The 20136-nt window shown below is 37.8% G+C and overlaps 1 protein-coding gene and 1 pseudogene across 5 annotated transcripts in view; one reads left to right on the forward strand and one right to left on the reverse strand.

Moving 5' to 3' along the window:
- HSD17B4 (hydroxysteroid 17-beta dehydrogenase 4) overlaps window positions 1-20136 on the reverse strand; it is a 91454-nt gene that overhangs the window by 20093 nt on the left and 51225 nt on the right. For all 5 annotated transcript variants that reach the window (XR_003431240.1, XR_003431244.1, XM_027099513.1 and 2 more), the window contains exons 17-20: window positions 18489-18554; window positions 6687-6756; window positions 5881-5987; window positions 4292-4378 (exon numbers count right to left, since the gene is read on the reverse strand). Coding sequence is in view for 3 of the 5 variants with exons in the window: in XM_027099513.1 (XP_026955314.1) it covers window positions 4292-4378; window positions 5881-5987; window positions 6687-6756; window positions 18489-18554 (330 nt within the window). In the remaining 2 variants the exon portion in view is untranslated. The remainder of the gene's footprint in view (window positions 1-4291; window positions 4379-5880; window positions 5988-6686; window positions 6757-18488; window positions 18555-20136) is intronic.
- Window positions 3566-4081, forward strand: LOC113616200 (60S ribosomal protein L21 pseudogene; annotated as a pseudogene).

The following is a 20136-nucleotide window of genomic DNA, read 5'->3' on the forward strand; positions in this document are numbered from 1 at the left end:
TATTAAAACTGACTTTTAACAATCAGGAAGATCATTCTCCCTTGACTACTCCCCATTATACTTCAGAAAAAAAGATCTTCCAAACAATCGTACCTCAAGAAACAAGAATGATCTCATATAAATAGGCTAACATTACACCTGAAGCACTTAGAAGAAGAAGAACAAAAAAAACCCCAAGTTAGCAGAAGGAAAGAAATCATAAAGATCAGATCATAAATAAATGAAAAAGAAATGAAGGAAACAATAGCAAAGATCAATAAAACTAAAAGCCAGTTCTTTGACAAGAGAAACAAAATTGATAAACCACGAGCCAAGACTCATCAAGAAAAAAAGGGAGAAGACTCAAATCAATAGAATTAGAAATAAAAAAGGAGAAGTAACAACTGACACTGCAGAAATACAAAGGATCATGAGAGATTACTACAAGCAACTATATGCCAATAAAATGGACAACCTGGAAGAAATGGACAAATTCTTAGAAAAGCACAACCTCCTGAGACTGAACCAGGAAGGAATAGAAAATATAAACAGACCATTCACAAGCACTGAAATTGAAACTGTGACTAAAAATCTTCCAACAAATAAAAGTCCAGGACCAGATGGATTCACAGGCGAATTCTATCAAACATTTAGAGAAGAGCTAATACCTATCCTTCCCAAACTCTTCCAAACTATAGCAGAGGTAGGGACATTCCCAAACTCATTCAATGAGGCCACCATCACCCTGATACCAAAACCAGACAAAGATGTCACAAAGAAAGAAAACTACAGGCCAATATCACTGATGAACACAGATGCAAAAATCCTCAACAAAATACTAGCAAACAGAACCCAACAGCACATTAAAAGGATAATACACCATGATCAAGTGGGGTTTATCCCAGTAATGCAAGGATTTTTCAATATACACAAATCAATCAATGTGATAAACCATATTAACAAATTGAAGGAGAAAAACCATATGATCATCTAAATAGATGCAGAAAAAGCTTTCGACAAAATTCAACACCGATTTATGAAAAAAGCTCTCCAGAAACAAGGCATAGAGGGAACTTACCTCAACATAATAAAGGCCATATATGACAAACCCACAGCCAACATCATCCTCAATGGTGAAAAACTGAAACCATTTCCACTAAGATCAGGAATAAGACAAGGCTGCCCACTCTCACCACTCTTATTCAACATAGTTTTGGAAGTTTTAGCCACAGCAATCAGAGAAGAAAAAGAAATAAAAAGAATACAAATCGGAAAAAAAGAAGTAAAACTGTCACTGTTTGCAGATGACATGATACTATACACAGAAAAGATGCTACCAGAAAACTACTAGAGCTAATCAATGGATTTCGTAAAATAGCAGGATACAAAATTAATGCACAGAAATCTCTTGCATTCCTATACACGAATGATGAAAAATCTGAAAGAGAAATTAAGGAAACACTCCCATTTACCACTGCATCAAAAAGAATAGAATACCTAGGAACAAACCTACCTAAGGAGACAAAAGACCTGTATGCAGAAAACTATAGGAGACTGATGAAAGAAATTAAAGATAATATAAACAGATGGAGAGATATAACATGTTTTTGGATTGGAAGAATCAATATAGTGAAAATGACTATACTACCCAAAACAATCTACAGATTCAATGCAATCACTATCAAACTGCCAATGGCATTTTTCACAGAACTAGAACAAAAAATTTCACAATTTATATGGAAACACAAAAGACCCCGAATAGCCAAAGCAATCTTGAGAAAGAAAAACGGAGCTGGAGGAATCAGGCTCCCTGACTTCAGACTATGCTACAAAGCTACAGTAATCAAGACAGTATGGTACTGACACAAAAACAGAAATATAGATCAATGGAACAGGATAGAAAGCCCAGAGACAAGCCCACACACATATGGTCACCTTATCTTTGATAAAGGAGGCAAGAGTATACAATGGAGAAAAGACAGCCTCTTCAGTAAGTGGTGCTGGGAAAACTGGACAGTTACATGTAAAAGAATGAAATTAGAACACTCCCTAACACCATACACAAAAATAAACTCAAAATGGATTAAAGACCTAAAGGTAAGGCCAGACACTATAAAACTCTTAAGAGGAAAACATAGGCAGAACACTCTACGACATAAATCACAGCAAGGTCCTTTTTGACCCACCTCCTAGAGTTATGGAAATAAAAACAAAAATAAATGGGACCTAATGAAACTTAAAAGCTTTTGCACAGCAAAGGAAACCATAAACAAGATGAAAAGACAACCCTCAGAATGGGAGAAAATATTTGCAAATGAAGCAACTGACGAAGGATTAATCTCCAAAATACACAGGCAGCTCATGCAGCTCAATACCAAAAAAACAAACAACCCAATCCAAGAATGGGCAGAAGACCTAAATAGACATTTCTCCAAAGAAGATATACAAATTTCCAACAAACACATGAAAGGATGCTCAACATCACTAATTATTAGAGAGATGCAAATCAAAACTACAATGAGGTATCCCCTCACACTGGTCAGAATGGTTATCATCAAAAAATTTAAAAACAATAAATGCTGGAGAGGGTGTGGAGAAAAGGGACCCCTCTTGCACTGCTGGTGGGAATGTGAATTGGTACAGCCACTATGGAGAACAGTATGGAGGTTCCTTAACAAACTAAAAACAGAACTACCATACAACCCAGCGATCCCACTACTGAGCATATACCCTGAGAAAACCATAATTCGAAAAGAGTCATGTACCACAATGTTCACTGCAGCACTATTTAGAATAGCCAGGACATGGAAGCAACCTAAGTGTCCACCGACAGATAAATGGATAAAGAAGATGTGCCACATATATACAATGAAATATAAACTGTTATTACTGTTGGTGGTGGTATTTAAACTGCTTGACACAAACCATCAATGTAGTACAAATGATCAGGCCAAAAAGTATCACCCTGGTCAATTGTATTAACAAAAATAATCTGTAAAAAACTTATAAAAGGCTGATTGCACGTCCTTTTAGTATTTTACTGGAGCACTGCTAACAGCCTCACCCCAAAATTACTTAACTCTATAGGGAGATATACTGTCTTGTTACTTACTATTAATTAAGCCCAGACTCTGTGACCTAAGATGTTAATTTGTGGGTTTTTGTGTGATCAAAATGCACACGATTTCTGTCCAGTAGGAAATATAACCGTAACAGATATGGTTTTACTGTTTTATAGGACAATTGACTAGTTTTGTCTCTAACTCAGCAAAATTATTTTAGAATGCTTTCCCTGTTGGACCACATAAACCCTGTTGTTCTAGTTCTCCTTTGAACCAGTTTTATCATCTTGCTAGCTCCCTCGTTAAGGAATTAAATAAATTTTCATCACATTTTCATTTTATATCTGTCTGAGAGTCATGCCTTTAATTTTCTGAAGATTATATTCTGACAACAACTTGAATGATGGGTTGAGCCAAAAAGATATGGTTGGTTGGGTTTTCAGAAATGCTATGTAGACAGGCACCAATTTAGCTGAGAATAAAAAACAGAAAATAGCTTCTTTTCGGCCAGAACAGCCATCTTCCAGTAATTCACCAAAATGACCAACACAAAGGGAAAGAGGAGGGGCACCCGCTACATTTAGAAAACATGGAGCTGCTCCTTTGGCTGCATACATGCGAATCTACAAGAAAGGTGATATTGTAGATATCAAGGGAACGGGCACTGTTCAAAACGGAATGCCCCACAAATGTTACCATGGCAAAACTGGGAGAGTCTACAATGTTACCCAGCATGCTGTTGGCATCATTGTAAACAAACAAGTTAAGGGCAAGATTCTTGCCAAGAGAATTAATGTGCGTATCGAGCATGTTAAGCACTCTAAGAGCCAAGATAGCTTCCTGAAACTAGTGAAGGAAAATGATCAGAAAAAGAAGGAAGCCAAAGAGAAAGGTACTTGGGTTCAGCTGAAGTGCCAGCCTGCTCCACCCAGGGAAGCACACTTCATGAGAACCAATGGAAAAGAGCCTGAACTGCTGGAGCCCATTCCCTATGAATTCATGGCATGATGGGGGTAAAGAAAATAAAAAACCTGGACTGTAAAAAAAAAAAAAAAAAACAGAAAATAAAAAACAAGGTACAGAAGCATCTTATTTTCAATTAAAAGTTACCACTGATTTTTTTTTAAAAACTTTCTAAGTTTTATATCATATCCATAGTAATAACCAAAAGTATGCTAGGATGGAACATAATTATAGGATACAGTGAAGAGGGTAACAAAACAATGTACCTCTAACTACATTATTCATACCTTGGTTTGGAAATGGATTCTACTTCCTTCCTTCCACATCTCAGTTTGTAGAGTTTGTCCTGGATATACTGGTTTTGCAAAACGAACCTTTAAAAAAAATGTGTTTTAGGGTTAAAAATGTTTTAATATGAAACTTTTCCACTTTGCAGGGGGGGGTGGAATTTGAGGGGAAGGTTGGAGAGCATAAAAGGAAGAAACAGAGACTGGACTATACTTAAATTCATAAAAATAGTAATATGATACAATTAGTAGAGAAAGGATATAGTTAGTAAAAGTTAATTCTTTGTCTTTCAAAGTATAGAATCAATAAATAGTTTAATCTTGACAAATCAAAACACAGAAGAATAATCATATTAAGTAGAGTTATATAGGTAACCACCAGAACAACTTAACAGAAGCAGTTAAAAGTGGCACTAATTAAGTCTGAGGAATAAGACCTGGGGTTGTTGTATAGGACAGAATAATTACACTTTTTATTTCCTAATTTTCTATACTATTTTATTGGCTCTGTATACATATTATTGGCTGATTTTTTAAATAATTATAATAATAACTATAAAATAGTTATAATAATGAGAATAATCAGTGTTATCAAAGGCAAGACATCAGAAAATAAATTTCCACTGCTGCATGGATCACAAACTGATAAAAGCTTTTGGAGCTATTTGACACTGCCTTAAAATTTTGTTTCTTTTTTTTTTAAGTATATGTCTTTCGATTTATGCAAAATTGTGCAGAGTCAGTTTTCTTTGTAATTTATAATGGATGAAAACTTGAATCCAACTTAAAAGTGCAAAACTAGGGCTTCCCTGGTGGTACAGTGGTTAAGAATCCGCCTGCCAATGCAGGGGACACGGGTTCAAGCCCTGGTCCAGGAAGATCCCACATGCCGCAGAGCAACTAAGCCCGTGCGCCACAACTACTGAGCCTGTGCTCTAGAGCCCGTGAGCCACAACTATTGAGCCCACGTGCTATAACTACTGAAGCCCGCACACCTAGAGCCTGTGCTCCGCAGCAAGAGAAGCCACCGCAATGAGAAGCCCATGCACTGCAACGAAGAGTAGCCCCTGCTCACCGCAACTAGAGAAAGCCCGCACACAGCAAGGAAGACCCAATGCAGTCAAAAATAAATAAACTTAAAGTGACCACAAAAAAAAAAGTGCAAAACTAAAATCAATATGCAGCCAACATACTGATATAGGTGCATGTTTATTAGAGTTCAAATGCAGCCACTTAACATTTTCAATTAAATTAAGGCAAATTATAAAACAGTAAAAAATGAATAAATAAATTTTTAAAGGTAAATCTCGAGTTTTTGTTAAGGCATATAAGCTGCTATATGTATGTCCCTAACTATTTATAAAACAATCAAATTAATCTGTTAAAAGTATAACTGTATATAATATCCTTCATGATGCATGTGTAATAGAGGCATTTATAGCTACAAAAAGAAAACTTGCTGATTGCCAAGTCAATGAAATAATAAAAATAATAACTTCAGTATAGTACCTATTTTTAAGTGAAGTCACTAAGACTCCTCTAAAACTAAAAAGGAACAAGTAGTTAAATTATTACTAATTTACACACACCTTAATTGCTTTGAATCTTGACACGTCATTATCTGCAAACTGCTGTAAAACATGCCTGGCAGAAAATCCAAATGTACATAATCCATGTAATATGGGCTTGTCAAAACCTAAAAATGAGAGAGAGAATTTAGTTAGATAAAGGCACATTTCATGTTTAAAAACCAAGAACAGTTCATTCAGGACTTGAAAAATACATTTATAACTGCATTAGCCTGAATCATACCATCTATTTTAACACATTATTGACTGGGGGGATTTTTGCAGAAACTAACGCCTATGGCGTTAATACGTCTCCGGTCAATAATGTGTTAAGAAACATGGAAAATATTTTATAAATAATACTTCCTGGGCAAAAAATTATGAAATAAACAAAAAAAGAATAAAAAAGAAAGGAATGTCAGAAATCTGGGGACACAAATAATTATTTTGTTTAGCTTTGGTTGTAACCATGAAATCATCCACAGTGATTTCAATATCCATGTATGTAGATGATCCTTCTTCAACCTTTCAGTTCTTTGCTCTCCCCTCCAACGGCCTCGACCTTCACGATAACTCAGACACCCATCCCCATGGTCCTATCCTAGACCTTGCACTAGCAGGAGCTACCTTCCACCATAATCTGAATTTCACGTACACCAATTTCTGAACACTACTTCCCACCTTTCCATGTCCTTTGCATAAACATATTAGGAGAGGGCTATTTTTTAAATGTTACTCAAACTTCCAGTCATAAGTAGCGACATCTTTAAGTATTATTTAGATAACTGAGCTAATATTTTCATTGGCTCATATTACTAGCAACTCACCTGCTAAGTTAGCAAAGTCAGGATCAATGTGTAAGGGATTCCAGTCTCCACTGAGGCGGTACAAAGCAGCCTGTGGAGAAAGAATTATAAAATAAACTAGCACCCAGTGCCTTCCTAGAATACATTAAACTAAAAACAGGAAATATGGCTGGTTATTGCATAAGAAATGCATTATAATGTACCTAATAGTAGCTCTGATTAAAAAATAACTATTTCTAACAAAAAAAGATTAAGTGTAAATCAAATGCTTTTTGTAACACCTGCCACTGAAATCAGAAGGGGTGAGGACTGTCAAATAATAGGAAGGGGAACCAAGAACTACATCTGGGAACAACACTGGTTACCACTGCCTAAGGAGAAATTCACAAAAAGGAATCCATCAATCTACTCTCATTAAAACACAATGAAGGGCTTCCCTAGTGGTGCACTGGTTAAGAATCCACCTGCCAATGCAGGGGACACAGATTTGATCCCTGGTCTGGGAAGATCCCACATGCCACAGAGCAACTAAGCCCGTGTGCCACAACTACTGAGCCTGCGCTCTAGAGCCTGCGAGCCACAACTACTGAAGCCCAAGCACCCCAACTACTGAAGCCCACATGCCCTAGAGCCCGCGCTCCGCAACAAAGAGAAGCCACCATAATGAGAAGCCCGTGCACCACAACGAAGAGTAGCCCCCACTCGCCGCAACTAGAGAAAGCCCGCGCACAGCAACGAAGACCCAATGCAGCCAAAAATTAATTAATTAATTTTTTAAAAAAGAAAAGAAAGAAACATTAAAAAAAAAACACAGTGAAGATAAGGTGTAAATGTTTATAGCCTCTTCTAACCAAGCAAAATTTATGCCAACTTTCTTAATGGGGTGTTTTAAATTGAAGCCTGTAACCCAATACTAGACATATAAACATCACACACTCCTCACAAACTTTCATTCTACTGGGTACACTAAATCCTGAGATCAGCTCATCCTGCAAAAAAACAGACTAATAACTTGCCATTAAGATTATATTCCTGCTTACTCCAGATCCTCACATCACTTCTGTACTTAGACAAGGCAGAATTAGCAGAAAGATATAGATAACAATAGGAAAAAAGTCACCACACTTCCCAGCATTTAAATTGTGCATTGGTCAAATGAGAGAGTACTTTTCAGTACTGAAGGGAAGAAATTCATAAAAGAGCTAACAGTAAGTATTTAATGTACCTGTGTATTAACTATGGGGCTGCCTCCAGACTTCTCTTTCTTATCAACTGCTAGGTCAAGCTTTCCAAGACTATTAAAATGTTGTGTAGAGACTAGCCATGTCAGCATACCTGACTTTCTTAATGAGTTTTTGTTGTTTTTAATTATTGATTATTCTTTTTTAACAAATTTTATTTACAGAAAATAACATCTCCTCTAATTCATAGGAAAATGTTGTTTACTTTTTAATGTTTTGTACAATTTTAATAAGCTCTTTCTCTTTCCCATCACTCTATATGATAGTTTTCTAAATTATTCACTTTTTTAATGACTCAGTATTTTTTCCCTTTATATGACTTCTAAAAATAATTAAATCAAATCAACAATTATCAAATAGATGTGACTTAAGATTCTGTATAAGATGGTAGAGGATTAAATGATAAATTTTAGAAAGCACTTTAAAAAAAATAAAACACTAGGCAAATATACATCATCACGTTGCATACAAATGGGAAAAAAAAATGACGAATTTCAGGGTCCAAAGGGGAAGGTGTCAAACACATAATAGATCATGGGCTTTGGCACCAGACAGACCTAGGTTCAAATCCAGCTCTGCCATTAGTGGGCAATTTTCTTTATCACCCTAAGCCTCAATCTTCTCATTTAAAAAACTGAGAGGCTAATCAAACTCTTACAGAGCATTATCCTTGATAAATATTAATACCTCAATAAATGTGAACTATTATGATTATTTTAAAAGATTTCAGCAACAGTATAAGACAATCAAGTTTTTAAGATTAGTGCCAGTGTTCTTACCCCACAGATATTATTCCTATAAATGAAAAGAAACAACTCTTCTAAAGAAATCATATTAAAGGAATATGAAAATTTTCATATTATTTCAATGACAGCATTGCTTCCAACAGAAGGCAGAATTAGCAAAGATATAAAAGATCTATCATGAGAAATGACTAAAGTCAACTGATTGGATGTTTAACTAAATTCAATCATAATGCAAAATAACCGTTCTCCAAACAATAAAGAACACTATCAAGGTTTATTTTCTGAATATCTTGAAGGACTTTCATATTTCAGAAGAAAAGCAAAAAGCTTCGTGTTTTGTTCTGTTTCATTTCTGCCTAGATGTAAAAATCACTAAAATTCACACATACAAACTAAGAAAAATAGCTCTATATTGTCTTACTTGAGTATTAAATGTAAGTGGGAGGATCTTCCATATATGAGTAAATTAGTTCTTAGTTTTATTTATTTAAAGTGTACCAGTAGGGACTTCCCTAGTGGTCCAGTGGTTAAGAATCCACCTTCCAGTGCAGGGGACATGGGTTTGATTCCTGGTCAGGGAACTAACACCTCACATGCCAAGGGGCAACTAGGCCCTTGTGCCACAACTACTGAGCGCACGCCCTCTAGAGCCCGCGCACCACAACTAGAAAGCCCACACGCCACAACTACTGAACCCACACACTCTGGAGCCTGCGCACCACTAGAGAGCCTGCGTGCCACAACTACTGAGCCCACGCGCCACAACTAGAGAGCCCACATGCCGCAGTGAAAGATTCCGCATGCCGCAACGAAGACCCTGCGTGCCACAACTAAGACCCAATGCAGCCAAATAAATAATTTTTTTAAGTGTACCATTAAGTTAAACTAAATGCTAAATTAAAAGGGTCAGGAATTAGTTCTTCCCAAATCCTCACATCCCCTAAAAAAGCAAACAGATCAACAAGAACAAGTAAAACTACACAGATCTCAGGCCTACAGTGTAACTAGAAGAGAAAAACCACAAACTTCAAATTCCTCTAAGTAGAAAAATAAACACCTATATCCAGCAGCATTGTCTTCTGAGCACACTCTCAAAACTACTAGAGAGAGCGGTAGGGGTGGGGCGGGGGAGTATAGCAGAAGCTCATGGAAGAGAAAAAAAGGAAACAAAGAAAAATCACTTCGAGACACAGACAGTCTACCTCGAGGACAAAAATACTGAGAAGAATCCTGGAAGATTAGAATACTGACTACTGAGCAAAGAATTAAAAGTGCATGCACCTCCAAATGGCAGTCCTAGAAAGGCAATACTTCTGAGGGAGAAGAGGATAAAACAAAGATGTCCCCTTTGAAGACTGAATGGTGAAGAAAAAGAAGCAAGAGGGGAAATTTATGATCCTGCAGGATAAAGAGAACTAAAAAAAATTTAATAAAACACTTCCCCACTATGCCCTACTCCAAAAAGCCATCCATTAAAGAAAAGGCACTTTGCTATACTGACAGAAGATGACAATCTTGAATTTCTTTAAGAAAGAATCTTGTAAACCATCCCAAACTACTAACTTTACCTACAAAATGCATACAGGTAAGTAATCTCCATCTGTGCAAAGCTACAAGAAGACTAAAAAAGAAAATAAGAACCAAAACATTATTATAAATAAAATTTTCCCAGAAAGAACAACTAGCAAACAGAAGAAAACGATAACACAATACTCAAGCATTTGGGGATAGGAAATAAACATCTTGAATCTGAAATTCAAAAACCAAGAATATAAATGGACAAAAAACATGAAGAAATGAAGTAAGAGATGATTAAACTTGGGAAAGAAATAAAAGAAAAATCAAAATCATATTAGAAATTGAAGACTAAATTATAATGTTCTCAAAGGAGAACATATTCAAACAAAATTTTAATAAGGCGCATAGAAGAAAAAAAAGAAAAAAAACAAGAGGATGGAAATGAAATAAAGAACTAAAAAAGGACAGAGAGAAAATGGTTGGAAGAAAGATAGAAAAAGATCCAATGTACATAAAGAGTACCTGAAGAAATAAAAATAAAACAATGAATAAGAACTAATATTTAAAATTATCACCCTAGAAAACTTTTTGAAAATAAAAGATCTGAACACACATATTAAAAAGGCCCACCAGGTACATGGGAAAACTGACCTGGAATGAGCAACACTGAGATTTATCCTAGTAAAACTATTAGATTTTTAAAGATAAAGGAAAAAAAAATCCTAAAGCCCTCAAGGATAAAGATCAAGTAACTTAGAGGAAGATAATGACTGGCATCAGACTTCTAAACAGCAATATAGAAAGCCAGGCAACAATGGAACACCATTTTAAGAAACTCAAGATTTCATATCCAGCCAAGCTGTCCTTCAAGTATCCAGGGTATAGAAAAATAGTTTTAAATACATAGGAACCAGACTTCCCTGGTGGCGCAGTGGTTAAGAATCCGCCTGCCAATGCAGGGGACATGGGTTCAAGCCCTGGTCCAGGAAGATCCCACATGCCACGGAGCAACTAAGCCCAGGCGCCATAACTACTGAGCTTGTGCTCTAGAGCCCGTGAGCTACAACTACTTAGCCCATGTGCCACAACTACTGAAGCCCACACGCCTAGAGCCCGTGCTCCGAAACAAAGAGAAACCACCACAATGAGAAGCCCGCGCACCACAACGAAGAGGAGCCCCCGCTCGCTGCAACTAGAGAAAGCCCGCACATAGCGATGAAGAAGACCCAATGCAGCCAAAAATAAATAAATAAATTTATTTTAAAAATAATAATAAGATAAATAAATACATAGGAACCAAAGGAATACTATACACGAGGCCTTCTTGGGGAACCTACCACAGGAGGAGCTTTATCCAACCAGGAGATATGGGAGAAACTTTGGCAAAAGGATTGATATATATTCAATTGCAAATCTAAGACTAAAACAAAGGTGGGGAAGAGGCAAGAATAATATATAAATGTTAAACTGTTCTGAAAAAGTAAAATTAATGCATTCCCCAAAATGTGAACTATAAGGGAAAGAGAAACAAGAAAATAAAATAGGCTCTTTAATTGTTAGAAACAAGTAGGAAACAAAGCACAGCAATAAAAACTGAAAAAACAAATAGTAATAAATGAGAAAATTGGGCACTATGGGCATATAAAAAGGTATAGAATTTCCACTTCCGGCCTAGATGGAATAAGTGGAATGAACTTACTCTTCCACAGTAAACAATTAGGAAAAAAAATTTTTTTAAGTGGGCGAGGGGGATACTGTTCTTAGATACTGGACAGGAGGCAGAACAGGATTATGATTCTTGGTAGAAAAGAAACAAAAAAGATGGACTCTACAATGGCCACAGTGCTCTGCCTGACAGCACTTTCTAGACTGCAGTGCAAAAAGGGAAACAGAAACATAGCAAAACAGTCTCAAAGAGTTAAAGAGATAAAGATCAGAGTTCTGGGAGAATGGGCAGTTAGAATGTAGATGTACTGAAAAGGAGGAAGCTACACAGGAAACAGTTCCAGAAATTTAAATAGAAGTCCCCTTGAGGGCCACAGAGAAAGGCCCTGGAAGATGAGACACCACGTGAAGAAGAAGCCAGGTGGAGATTAGAGGCACGCCAGCCAACAGGGAGCACTAAGACCCTGCACTTGTGAAAGAGCCATCCTGGACTTTCCTGCCCCACCCAGACGCCATCTCAGAACAGCTACATGAGTGACAGCCAACACCATTTGTAGCACAAGGACCGCCCAGGCAACCCAGAGTCATGCAAAATAATAAATCATTGTTTCAAAACAAAATTTTAAAAGTACTTATAATACACATGGTAATATAATAAAGAATTATATTTTAATGGAGTATAACCAATATTCCAAAGATTAACTTTATTTAACAATGATGGTAGCTAAAATCCTAATTGTTAGAATAAGTAGTATGAGATATGTATCTGGGGAAAATAAAGATACTTGTTTCCATTCTCCTCAAATACAAAGCCTAACACCTGTTACCTATTTATTCTTTGGTCTTTCTAGATTATTGGGGATGAATTTTCTCTTTATTAATTATGAAAAACCATGAAGTATACATGTAATATCATACCAGTTTGAAGATGAAGAAATTCTCCTAAAGACATGAAAAACAAAATATTCCAGAAGTGATATTGGTAGAGCGATGGTTGCTAGTTTCCCTACTGATTGAGAAGTTACTTATTTAATTTAAATAGCTGGCACAAAGTTTATGCTATAACAACATAATCTGTTCCATTTCCACTTCTCCTTAAAGGTCTGTTCATCCACAATCATCTCCCACCACTCTCTGGTGTGAATGCTCTAATTCTTACTCCTTGTACATACATCATGCTCTTTTCTGCTATCATTACTAAGTTCTTATCCCCTTCCAGGCCATACTGCAAGCCTTATATCCCTGGTAAGAGAGAATATCTATACACCATTTTAGTTCAGAAGTCCCATCTTTCCTACCAAACTCTTCTGTATGTCATTCTCTAATAAGTAGCCCATCTCAGAATGTCTACAGCACTAACTCTACAATTCAAAGCCTTGTATTTAATCATTCGTTGCTTAGAATAGGTGCCCCAGAAATTAAGACATCTACACCTTATATCTAAGTATCCTTTCACTTCCTTGTCAATAGATCACACTTCTTCTACTTGATTTGTATCTCTTATAGCACAGATCCAATTTAAAACAGCCCACAAATCCCCTGAAATTTAAGCAAAGTTTTATGCAAAATGTTTCTGAAGAAACAGTCGGTAGTTTTTATCATATTCTCAAGTGACCATATGATACAAATGGTCAGGAACCTCTGTCAAATGATGGGTGTCCATTATTTATACAAAAAATATTTGTTAACTTATAAACTGTCCTTTGTCACACAGCAAAATACTCAAGTCTGCTAAAAGCTAACAAAAAGTTCTATTCATCTGAAAAAAGAAAAAAAAAATCTTTCTGCTTACTGTATAAAGAAATTCAAGCCATGGAAACTATTCAGCTTTTCTTATCTACAGCAGATACATTTTATTATTTCAGTAACACAAGAATAATAATGGAGCATTTCTGGGTTTTCTGAACCATGAAACCATGAAGTCTTCTGTTCTTTAGTGTGCTAATAAAATTAATTTCACTATGAAGCTTTAATTAAACATAAATATGAGTGCTCTCTTAAGAAACTGATAAGAAATAGGGATAGGAAGAACATTTAAAGGCAAAAACTAATCTGAGGTAGAAAGTATTGTTCTATCACCCAATTATATAGTGTATAAAAAAATACAATTAATATATTCCAAACTTAATTCTTTCTGGCTCATGAAATTATATTCCTATTTGCCAGCACACATAAATCCTGCAGTTCTCATATCAAGTATATCAAAATTAGTATCAAAAATTAAGTGAATTTTACAAATAATGTGCTGTCATTACCTGCTTATTCACAGCATAACTTCAGAGCTTTACAAATTCTGTTCTATGTCTGCATGGTTAGTATTCTGGCCATCATAGGGAAGAATCTTCAGGTCTCTCAAAAACAAAGTTGCTTTTCTCATCTTTATGGTCACCTTTTGTTTCTTAGATAAATCTTTGCATGCTTACAGAATTTGTTAACTGACAGGGCATTTTAACTCCTCCATCAGAAAACATATTATTTACGCCAAACAAAAGAGATTAAATCATCTACTCCTTCTCCGATGCTTTACTGTACCTGTCCACTAAAGTTAGCATAAAATAATCTCTCTCGAAGCAATGTAGCTCAGTTTTCTTTTCCAATAGAAGAAAGGATAACTGAAATTTGCCTTTTATTTTATCCTGCTCTCTAAGGCTTTAATGAAATTCTTCACTACAAAGCTAGGCAGTCTCCTTAAGGCAAGCAATCCACTGCCAACAAAGCATAACGCTTTTTCAATTGACTAATGAAAAGCCATTTTACATTTTTTTTGATACCTAGTGGATACTCAGAACACAGCCACTACTTTTGGACTCACAAAATTACAGGGTATCAGAGTTATAAATCAAAAAGTGTCAGGAGTCAGGTGGCTTTATCACTTTTCAAAAATACATTCTTGAGGCTTCCAGGAAGATGGCGGAAGAGTAAGACGCGGAAATCACCCTCCTCCTCACAGATACACCAGAAATACATCTACACGTGGAACAACTCCTACAGAACACCTACTGAACGCTGACAGAAGACCTCAGACCTCCCAAAAGGCAAGAAACCCCCCCACGTACCTGGGTAGGGCAAAAGAAAAAAGAATAAACAGAGGCAAAAGAATAGGGACGGGACCTCACCAGTGGGAGGGAGCTGTGAAGGAGGAAATGTTTCCACACACTAGGAAGCTCCTTCGCGGGCAGACTGTGGATGGCGGAGAGGGAAGCTTCGGAGCCGCGGAGGAGAGCACAGCAACAGGGGTGCGGGGGGCAAAGCGAAGAGATTCCCACACAGAGGATCAGGGCCGACTGGCACTCACCAGCCCGAGAGGCTTGTCTGCTCACTCGCTGGGGCGAGCGGGGCTGGGAGCTGAGGCTCGGGCTTCGGTCGGAGCGCAGGGAGAGGACTGGGGTTGGCGGCGTGAACACAGCCTGCAGGGGGTTAGTGCGTCACGGCTAGCCGGGAGGGAGTCCGGGGAAAAGTCTGGACCTGCCGAAGAGGCAAGAGACTTTTTCTTCCCTCTTTGTTTCCTGGTGCTCGAGGAGAGGGGATTAAGAACGCTGCTTAAAGGAGCTCCAGAGATGGGCGCGAGGCGCGGCTAAAAGCGCGGACCGCAGAGACGGGCATGAGACGCTAAGGCTGCTGCTACCGCCACCAAGAAGCCTGTGTGCCATCCACACCCCACTTCCGGGGAGCCTGTGCAGCCCGCCAGTGCCAGGGTCCCGTGATCCAGGGACAACTTCCGCGGGAGAACGCACGGCGCGCCTCAGGCTGGTACAACGTCATGCCGGCCTGTGCCGCCGCAGGCTCGCCACGCATCCGTGCCCCTCCCTCCCCCCGGCCTGAGTGAGCCAGAGCCCCCGAATCAGCGGCTCCTTTAACCCTGTCCTGTCTGAGCGAAGAACAGACGCCCTCCGGCGACCTACATGCAGAGGCGGGGCCAAATCCAAAGCTGAGCCCCAGTGAGCTGTGAGAACAAAGAAGAGAAAGGGAAATCTCTCCCAGCAGCCTCAGAAGCAGCAGATTAAAGCTCCACAATCAACTTGATGTACCCTGCATCTGTGGAATACCTGAATAGACAACCAATCATCCCAAATTGAGGAGGTGGACTTTGAGAGCAAGATTTATGATTTTTTTCCCCTTTTCCTCTTTTTGTGAGTGTGTATGTGTATGCTTCTGTGTGAGATTTTGTCTTTATAGCTTTGCTTCCACCATTTGTCCAAGGGTTCTATCCGTCCGTTTTTTGTTTGTTTTTCTTAATAATTACTTTTTATTTTAATAACTTTCTTTTTACTTTATCTTCGTTCTTTCTTTCCTTCCTTATCTCCTTTAGACAACGAATCATCCAAATTGAGAAGGTGGACTTTGAGAGCAAGATTTATGATTTTTTTCCCCTTTTCCTCTTTTTGTGAGCGTGTCTGTGTATGCTTCTGTGTGAGATTTTGTCTGTACAGCTTTGCTTCCACCATTTGTCCTAGGGTTCTATCCGTCCATTTTTTTTTGTTTTTTCTCTTAATAATTATATTTTTATTTTAATAACTTTATTATATTTTATCTTACTTTATTTTATTTACTTTATCTTCTTTCTTTCTTTTTTCCTTCCTTCCCTCCTTCCTTCCTTCTTCCCTCCCTCCCTCCCTCCCTTCTTTCTTTCTTTCTTTCTACCTCTACTAATTCTTTCTTTCTACTTTTTCTCCCTTTTATTCTGAGCCGTGTGGATGAAAGGCTCTTGGTGCTGCAGCCAGGAGTCAGTGCTGTACCTCTGAGGTGGGAGAGCCAACTTCAGGACACTGGTCCACAAGAGACCTCCCAGCTCCACATAATATCAAATGGCGAAAATCTACCAGAGATCTCCACCTCAATGCCAGCACCCAGCTTCACTCAACGACCAGCAAGCTACAGTGCTGGGCATCCTATGCCAAACAACTAGCAAGACAGGAACACAACCCCACCCATTAGCAGAGAGGCTGCCTAAAATCATAATAAGTCCACAGACATCCCAAAACACACCACCAGACGTGGACCTGCCCACCAGAAAGACAAGATCCAGCCTCATCCACCAGAACACAGGCACTAGTCCCCTCCACCAGGAAGCCTACACAACCCACTGAACCAACCTTAGCCACTGGGGACAGACACCAAAAACAACGGGAACGACGAACATGCAGCCTGCAAAAAGGAGACCCCAAACACAGTAAGAAAAGCAAAATGAGAAGACAGAAAATCACACAGCAGATGAAGGAGCAAGATAAAAACCCACCAGACCTAACAAATGAAGAAGAAATAGGCAGTCTACCTGAAAAAGAATTCAGAATAATGATAGTAAAGATGATCCAAAATCTTGGAAATAGAATAGACAAAATGCAAGAAACATTTAACAAGGACCTAGAAGAACTAAAGATGAAACAAACAACGACATACAACACAATAAATTAAATGAAAAATACTCTAGATGGGATCAATAGCAGAATAACTGAGGCAGAAGAATGGATAAGTGACCTGGAAGATAAAATAGTGGAAATAACTACTGCAGAGCAGAATAAAGAAAAAAGAATGAAAAGAACTGAGGACAGTCTCAGAGACCTCTGGGACAACATTAAACACACCAACATTCGAATTATAGGGGTTCCAGAAGAAGAAGAGAAAAAGAAAGGGACTGAGAAAATATTTGAAGAGATTATAGTTGAAAACTTCCCTAATATGGGAAAGGAAATAGTAAATCAAGTCCAGGAAGCACAGAGAGTCCCATACAGGATAAATCCAAGGAGAAATGCAAATCCAAAGAGAAATGCAAATCAAAACTACAATGAGATATCATCTCACACCAGTCAGAATGGCCATCATCAAAAAATCTAGAAACAATAAATGCTGGAGAGGGTGTGGAGAAAAGGGAACCCTCTTGCACTGTTGGTGGGAATGTAAATTGATACAGCCACTGTGGAGAACAGTATGGAGGTTCCTTAAAAAACTACAAATAGAACTACCATATGACCCAGCAATCCCACTACTGGGCATATACCCTGAGAAAACCATAATTCAAAAAGAGTCATGTACCAAAATGTTCATTGCAGCTCTATTTACAATAGCCCGGAGATGGAAACAACCTAAGTGCCCATCATCGGATGAATGGATAAAGAAGATGTGGCACATATATACAATGGAATATTAGCCATAAAAAGAAACGAAATTGAGCTATTTGTAATGAGGTGGATGGACCTAGAGTCTGTCATATAGAGTGAAGTAAGTGAGAAAGAGAGAGACAAATACCGTATGCTAACACATATATATGGAATTTAAGAAAAAAAAATGTCATGAAGAACGTAGGGGTAAGACAGTAGTAAAGACACAGACCTACTAGAGAATGGACTTGAGGATATGGGGAGGGGGAAGGGTAAGCTGTGACAAAGTGAGAGAGAGGCATGGACATATATACACTACCAAACGTAAGGTAGATAGCTAGTGGGAAGCAGCCGCATAGCACAGGGAGATCGGCTCGGTGCTTTGTGACCGCCTGGAGGGGTGGGATAGGGAGGGTGGGAGGGAGGGAGATGCAAGAGGGAAGAGATATGGCAACATACGTATATATATAACTGATTCATTTTGTTGTAAAGCAGAAACTAACACACCATTGTAAAGCAATTATACTCCAATAAAGATGTTAAAAAAAAAATTCTTACCTGATTAAGTGAGGTGGTATCTGTAAGTACAGCATCAGGAGGTCTATTAGGTATGGCTACAGCTACCTGAGATCAAAAAACATTACACGTTAAATAATAACAAAATAATTGTTATTCTCTTTACCCAAACTGATATTTGATAAACAACCATGTTTCAATATACAGTCATCCCTCAGTTTCCAAGGGTGATTGGTTCCAGGACCCCTTCATGGATACCAAGATCTGCAGATGCTCAAATCCCTTATATAAAAGCGGTGTAGTATTTGCATATAATCTATGCACATCCTCCCATATACTTGGGAGGATGTGCATAGATTACTTATAATACCTAATACAATGTAAATGCTGTGTAAATAGTTTGGGAACTTTCTGGAATTTTTTTTTCTGAATATTTTTGATCCACAGTTGATTCAATCTGCAGATGCCAAACCTGTGGATACAGAACCCACAGATTTGGAGGGCTGACTGTAACAAAATCTGCAAACTGGATAAAAAGTTTATTTTAATATTTTATTTTCAGCACATAATGACATTTAAAATTTCATAACTGCTAGCTTCATCTACATTAAGATTTCCCTGAAATGACCTTGTTTAATGAAAGGAATTATATAAGCAGATCCATTCTCTAGGCCACAAAGGAGAAAAAGGTAAAGACTCTTTTCCCAATGCAAAAGATGACAGTAACTGTAAGAATTAGACAAACAATTCACATCTATATTGATTTAATCTTTAAATGCACTTTACCAAGATTGTGGATCTCTTTGCATTTATTTTCTTTTTAATTTTTATTGCAGTATAGTTGATTTACAATGTTGTGTTAATTTCAGGTGTACAGCAAAGTGAATCAGTTTTTTATATATATACATATATATATATATATACACACACATATACATATACACATATACACACATATATCTCCACCCTTTTTTAGATTCTTTTCCCATATAGGTCCTTACAGAGTATTGAGTAGAGTTCCCTGTGCTATATAGTTAAGTCCTTATTAGTTATCTGTTTTATATATAGTAGTATGTATATGTCAATTCCAATCTCCCAAATTATCACTCCCCCACCATTTCCCCCCTGGTAACTATAAGTTTGTTTTCTACATCTGTGGCTCTATTTCTGTTTTGTAAAGAAGTTCATTTGTATCGTTTTTTTTTCAGATTCTGCATGTAAGTGATATCATATGATATTTGTCTTTATCTGACTTACTTCACTCAGTATGGCAGTCTCTAGGTCCATCCATGTTCCTGCAAATGGCATTATTTCATTCTTCTTTATGGCTGAGTAATATTCCATTGTATATATGTACCACATCTTCTTTATCCATTCCTCTTTTCTTTTTTAAGTGCATAAATCTTTTTTTTTAATAAATTTATTTATTTATTTATTTATTTATTTTTGGCTGTGTTGGATCTTTGTTGCTGTGTGCAGGCTTTCTCTAGTTGCAGTGAGCGGGGGCTACTCTTCATTGCAGTGTGCAGGCTTCTCATTGCGGTGTCTTTTCTTGTTGTGGAGCACAGGCTCTAGGCATGCAGGCTTCAGTAGTTGTGGCCCGCAGGCTCAGTAGTTGTGGCTCGTGGGTGCTAGAGCACAGACTCAGTAGTTGTGCTGCATGGGCTTAGTTGCTTCACGGCATGTGGGA

The sequence above is a fragment of the Aethalodelphis obliquidens genome, unplaced genomic scaffold, assembly GCF_003676395.1.
Source record: "Aethalodelphis obliquidens isolate GAN/ISIS:26980383/991018 unplaced genomic scaffold, ASM367639v1 scaffold4, whole genome shotgun sequence".
Classification (NCBI taxonomy): domain Eukaryota; kingdom Metazoa; phylum Chordata; class Mammalia; order Artiodactyla; family Delphinidae; genus Aethalodelphis; species Aethalodelphis obliquidens.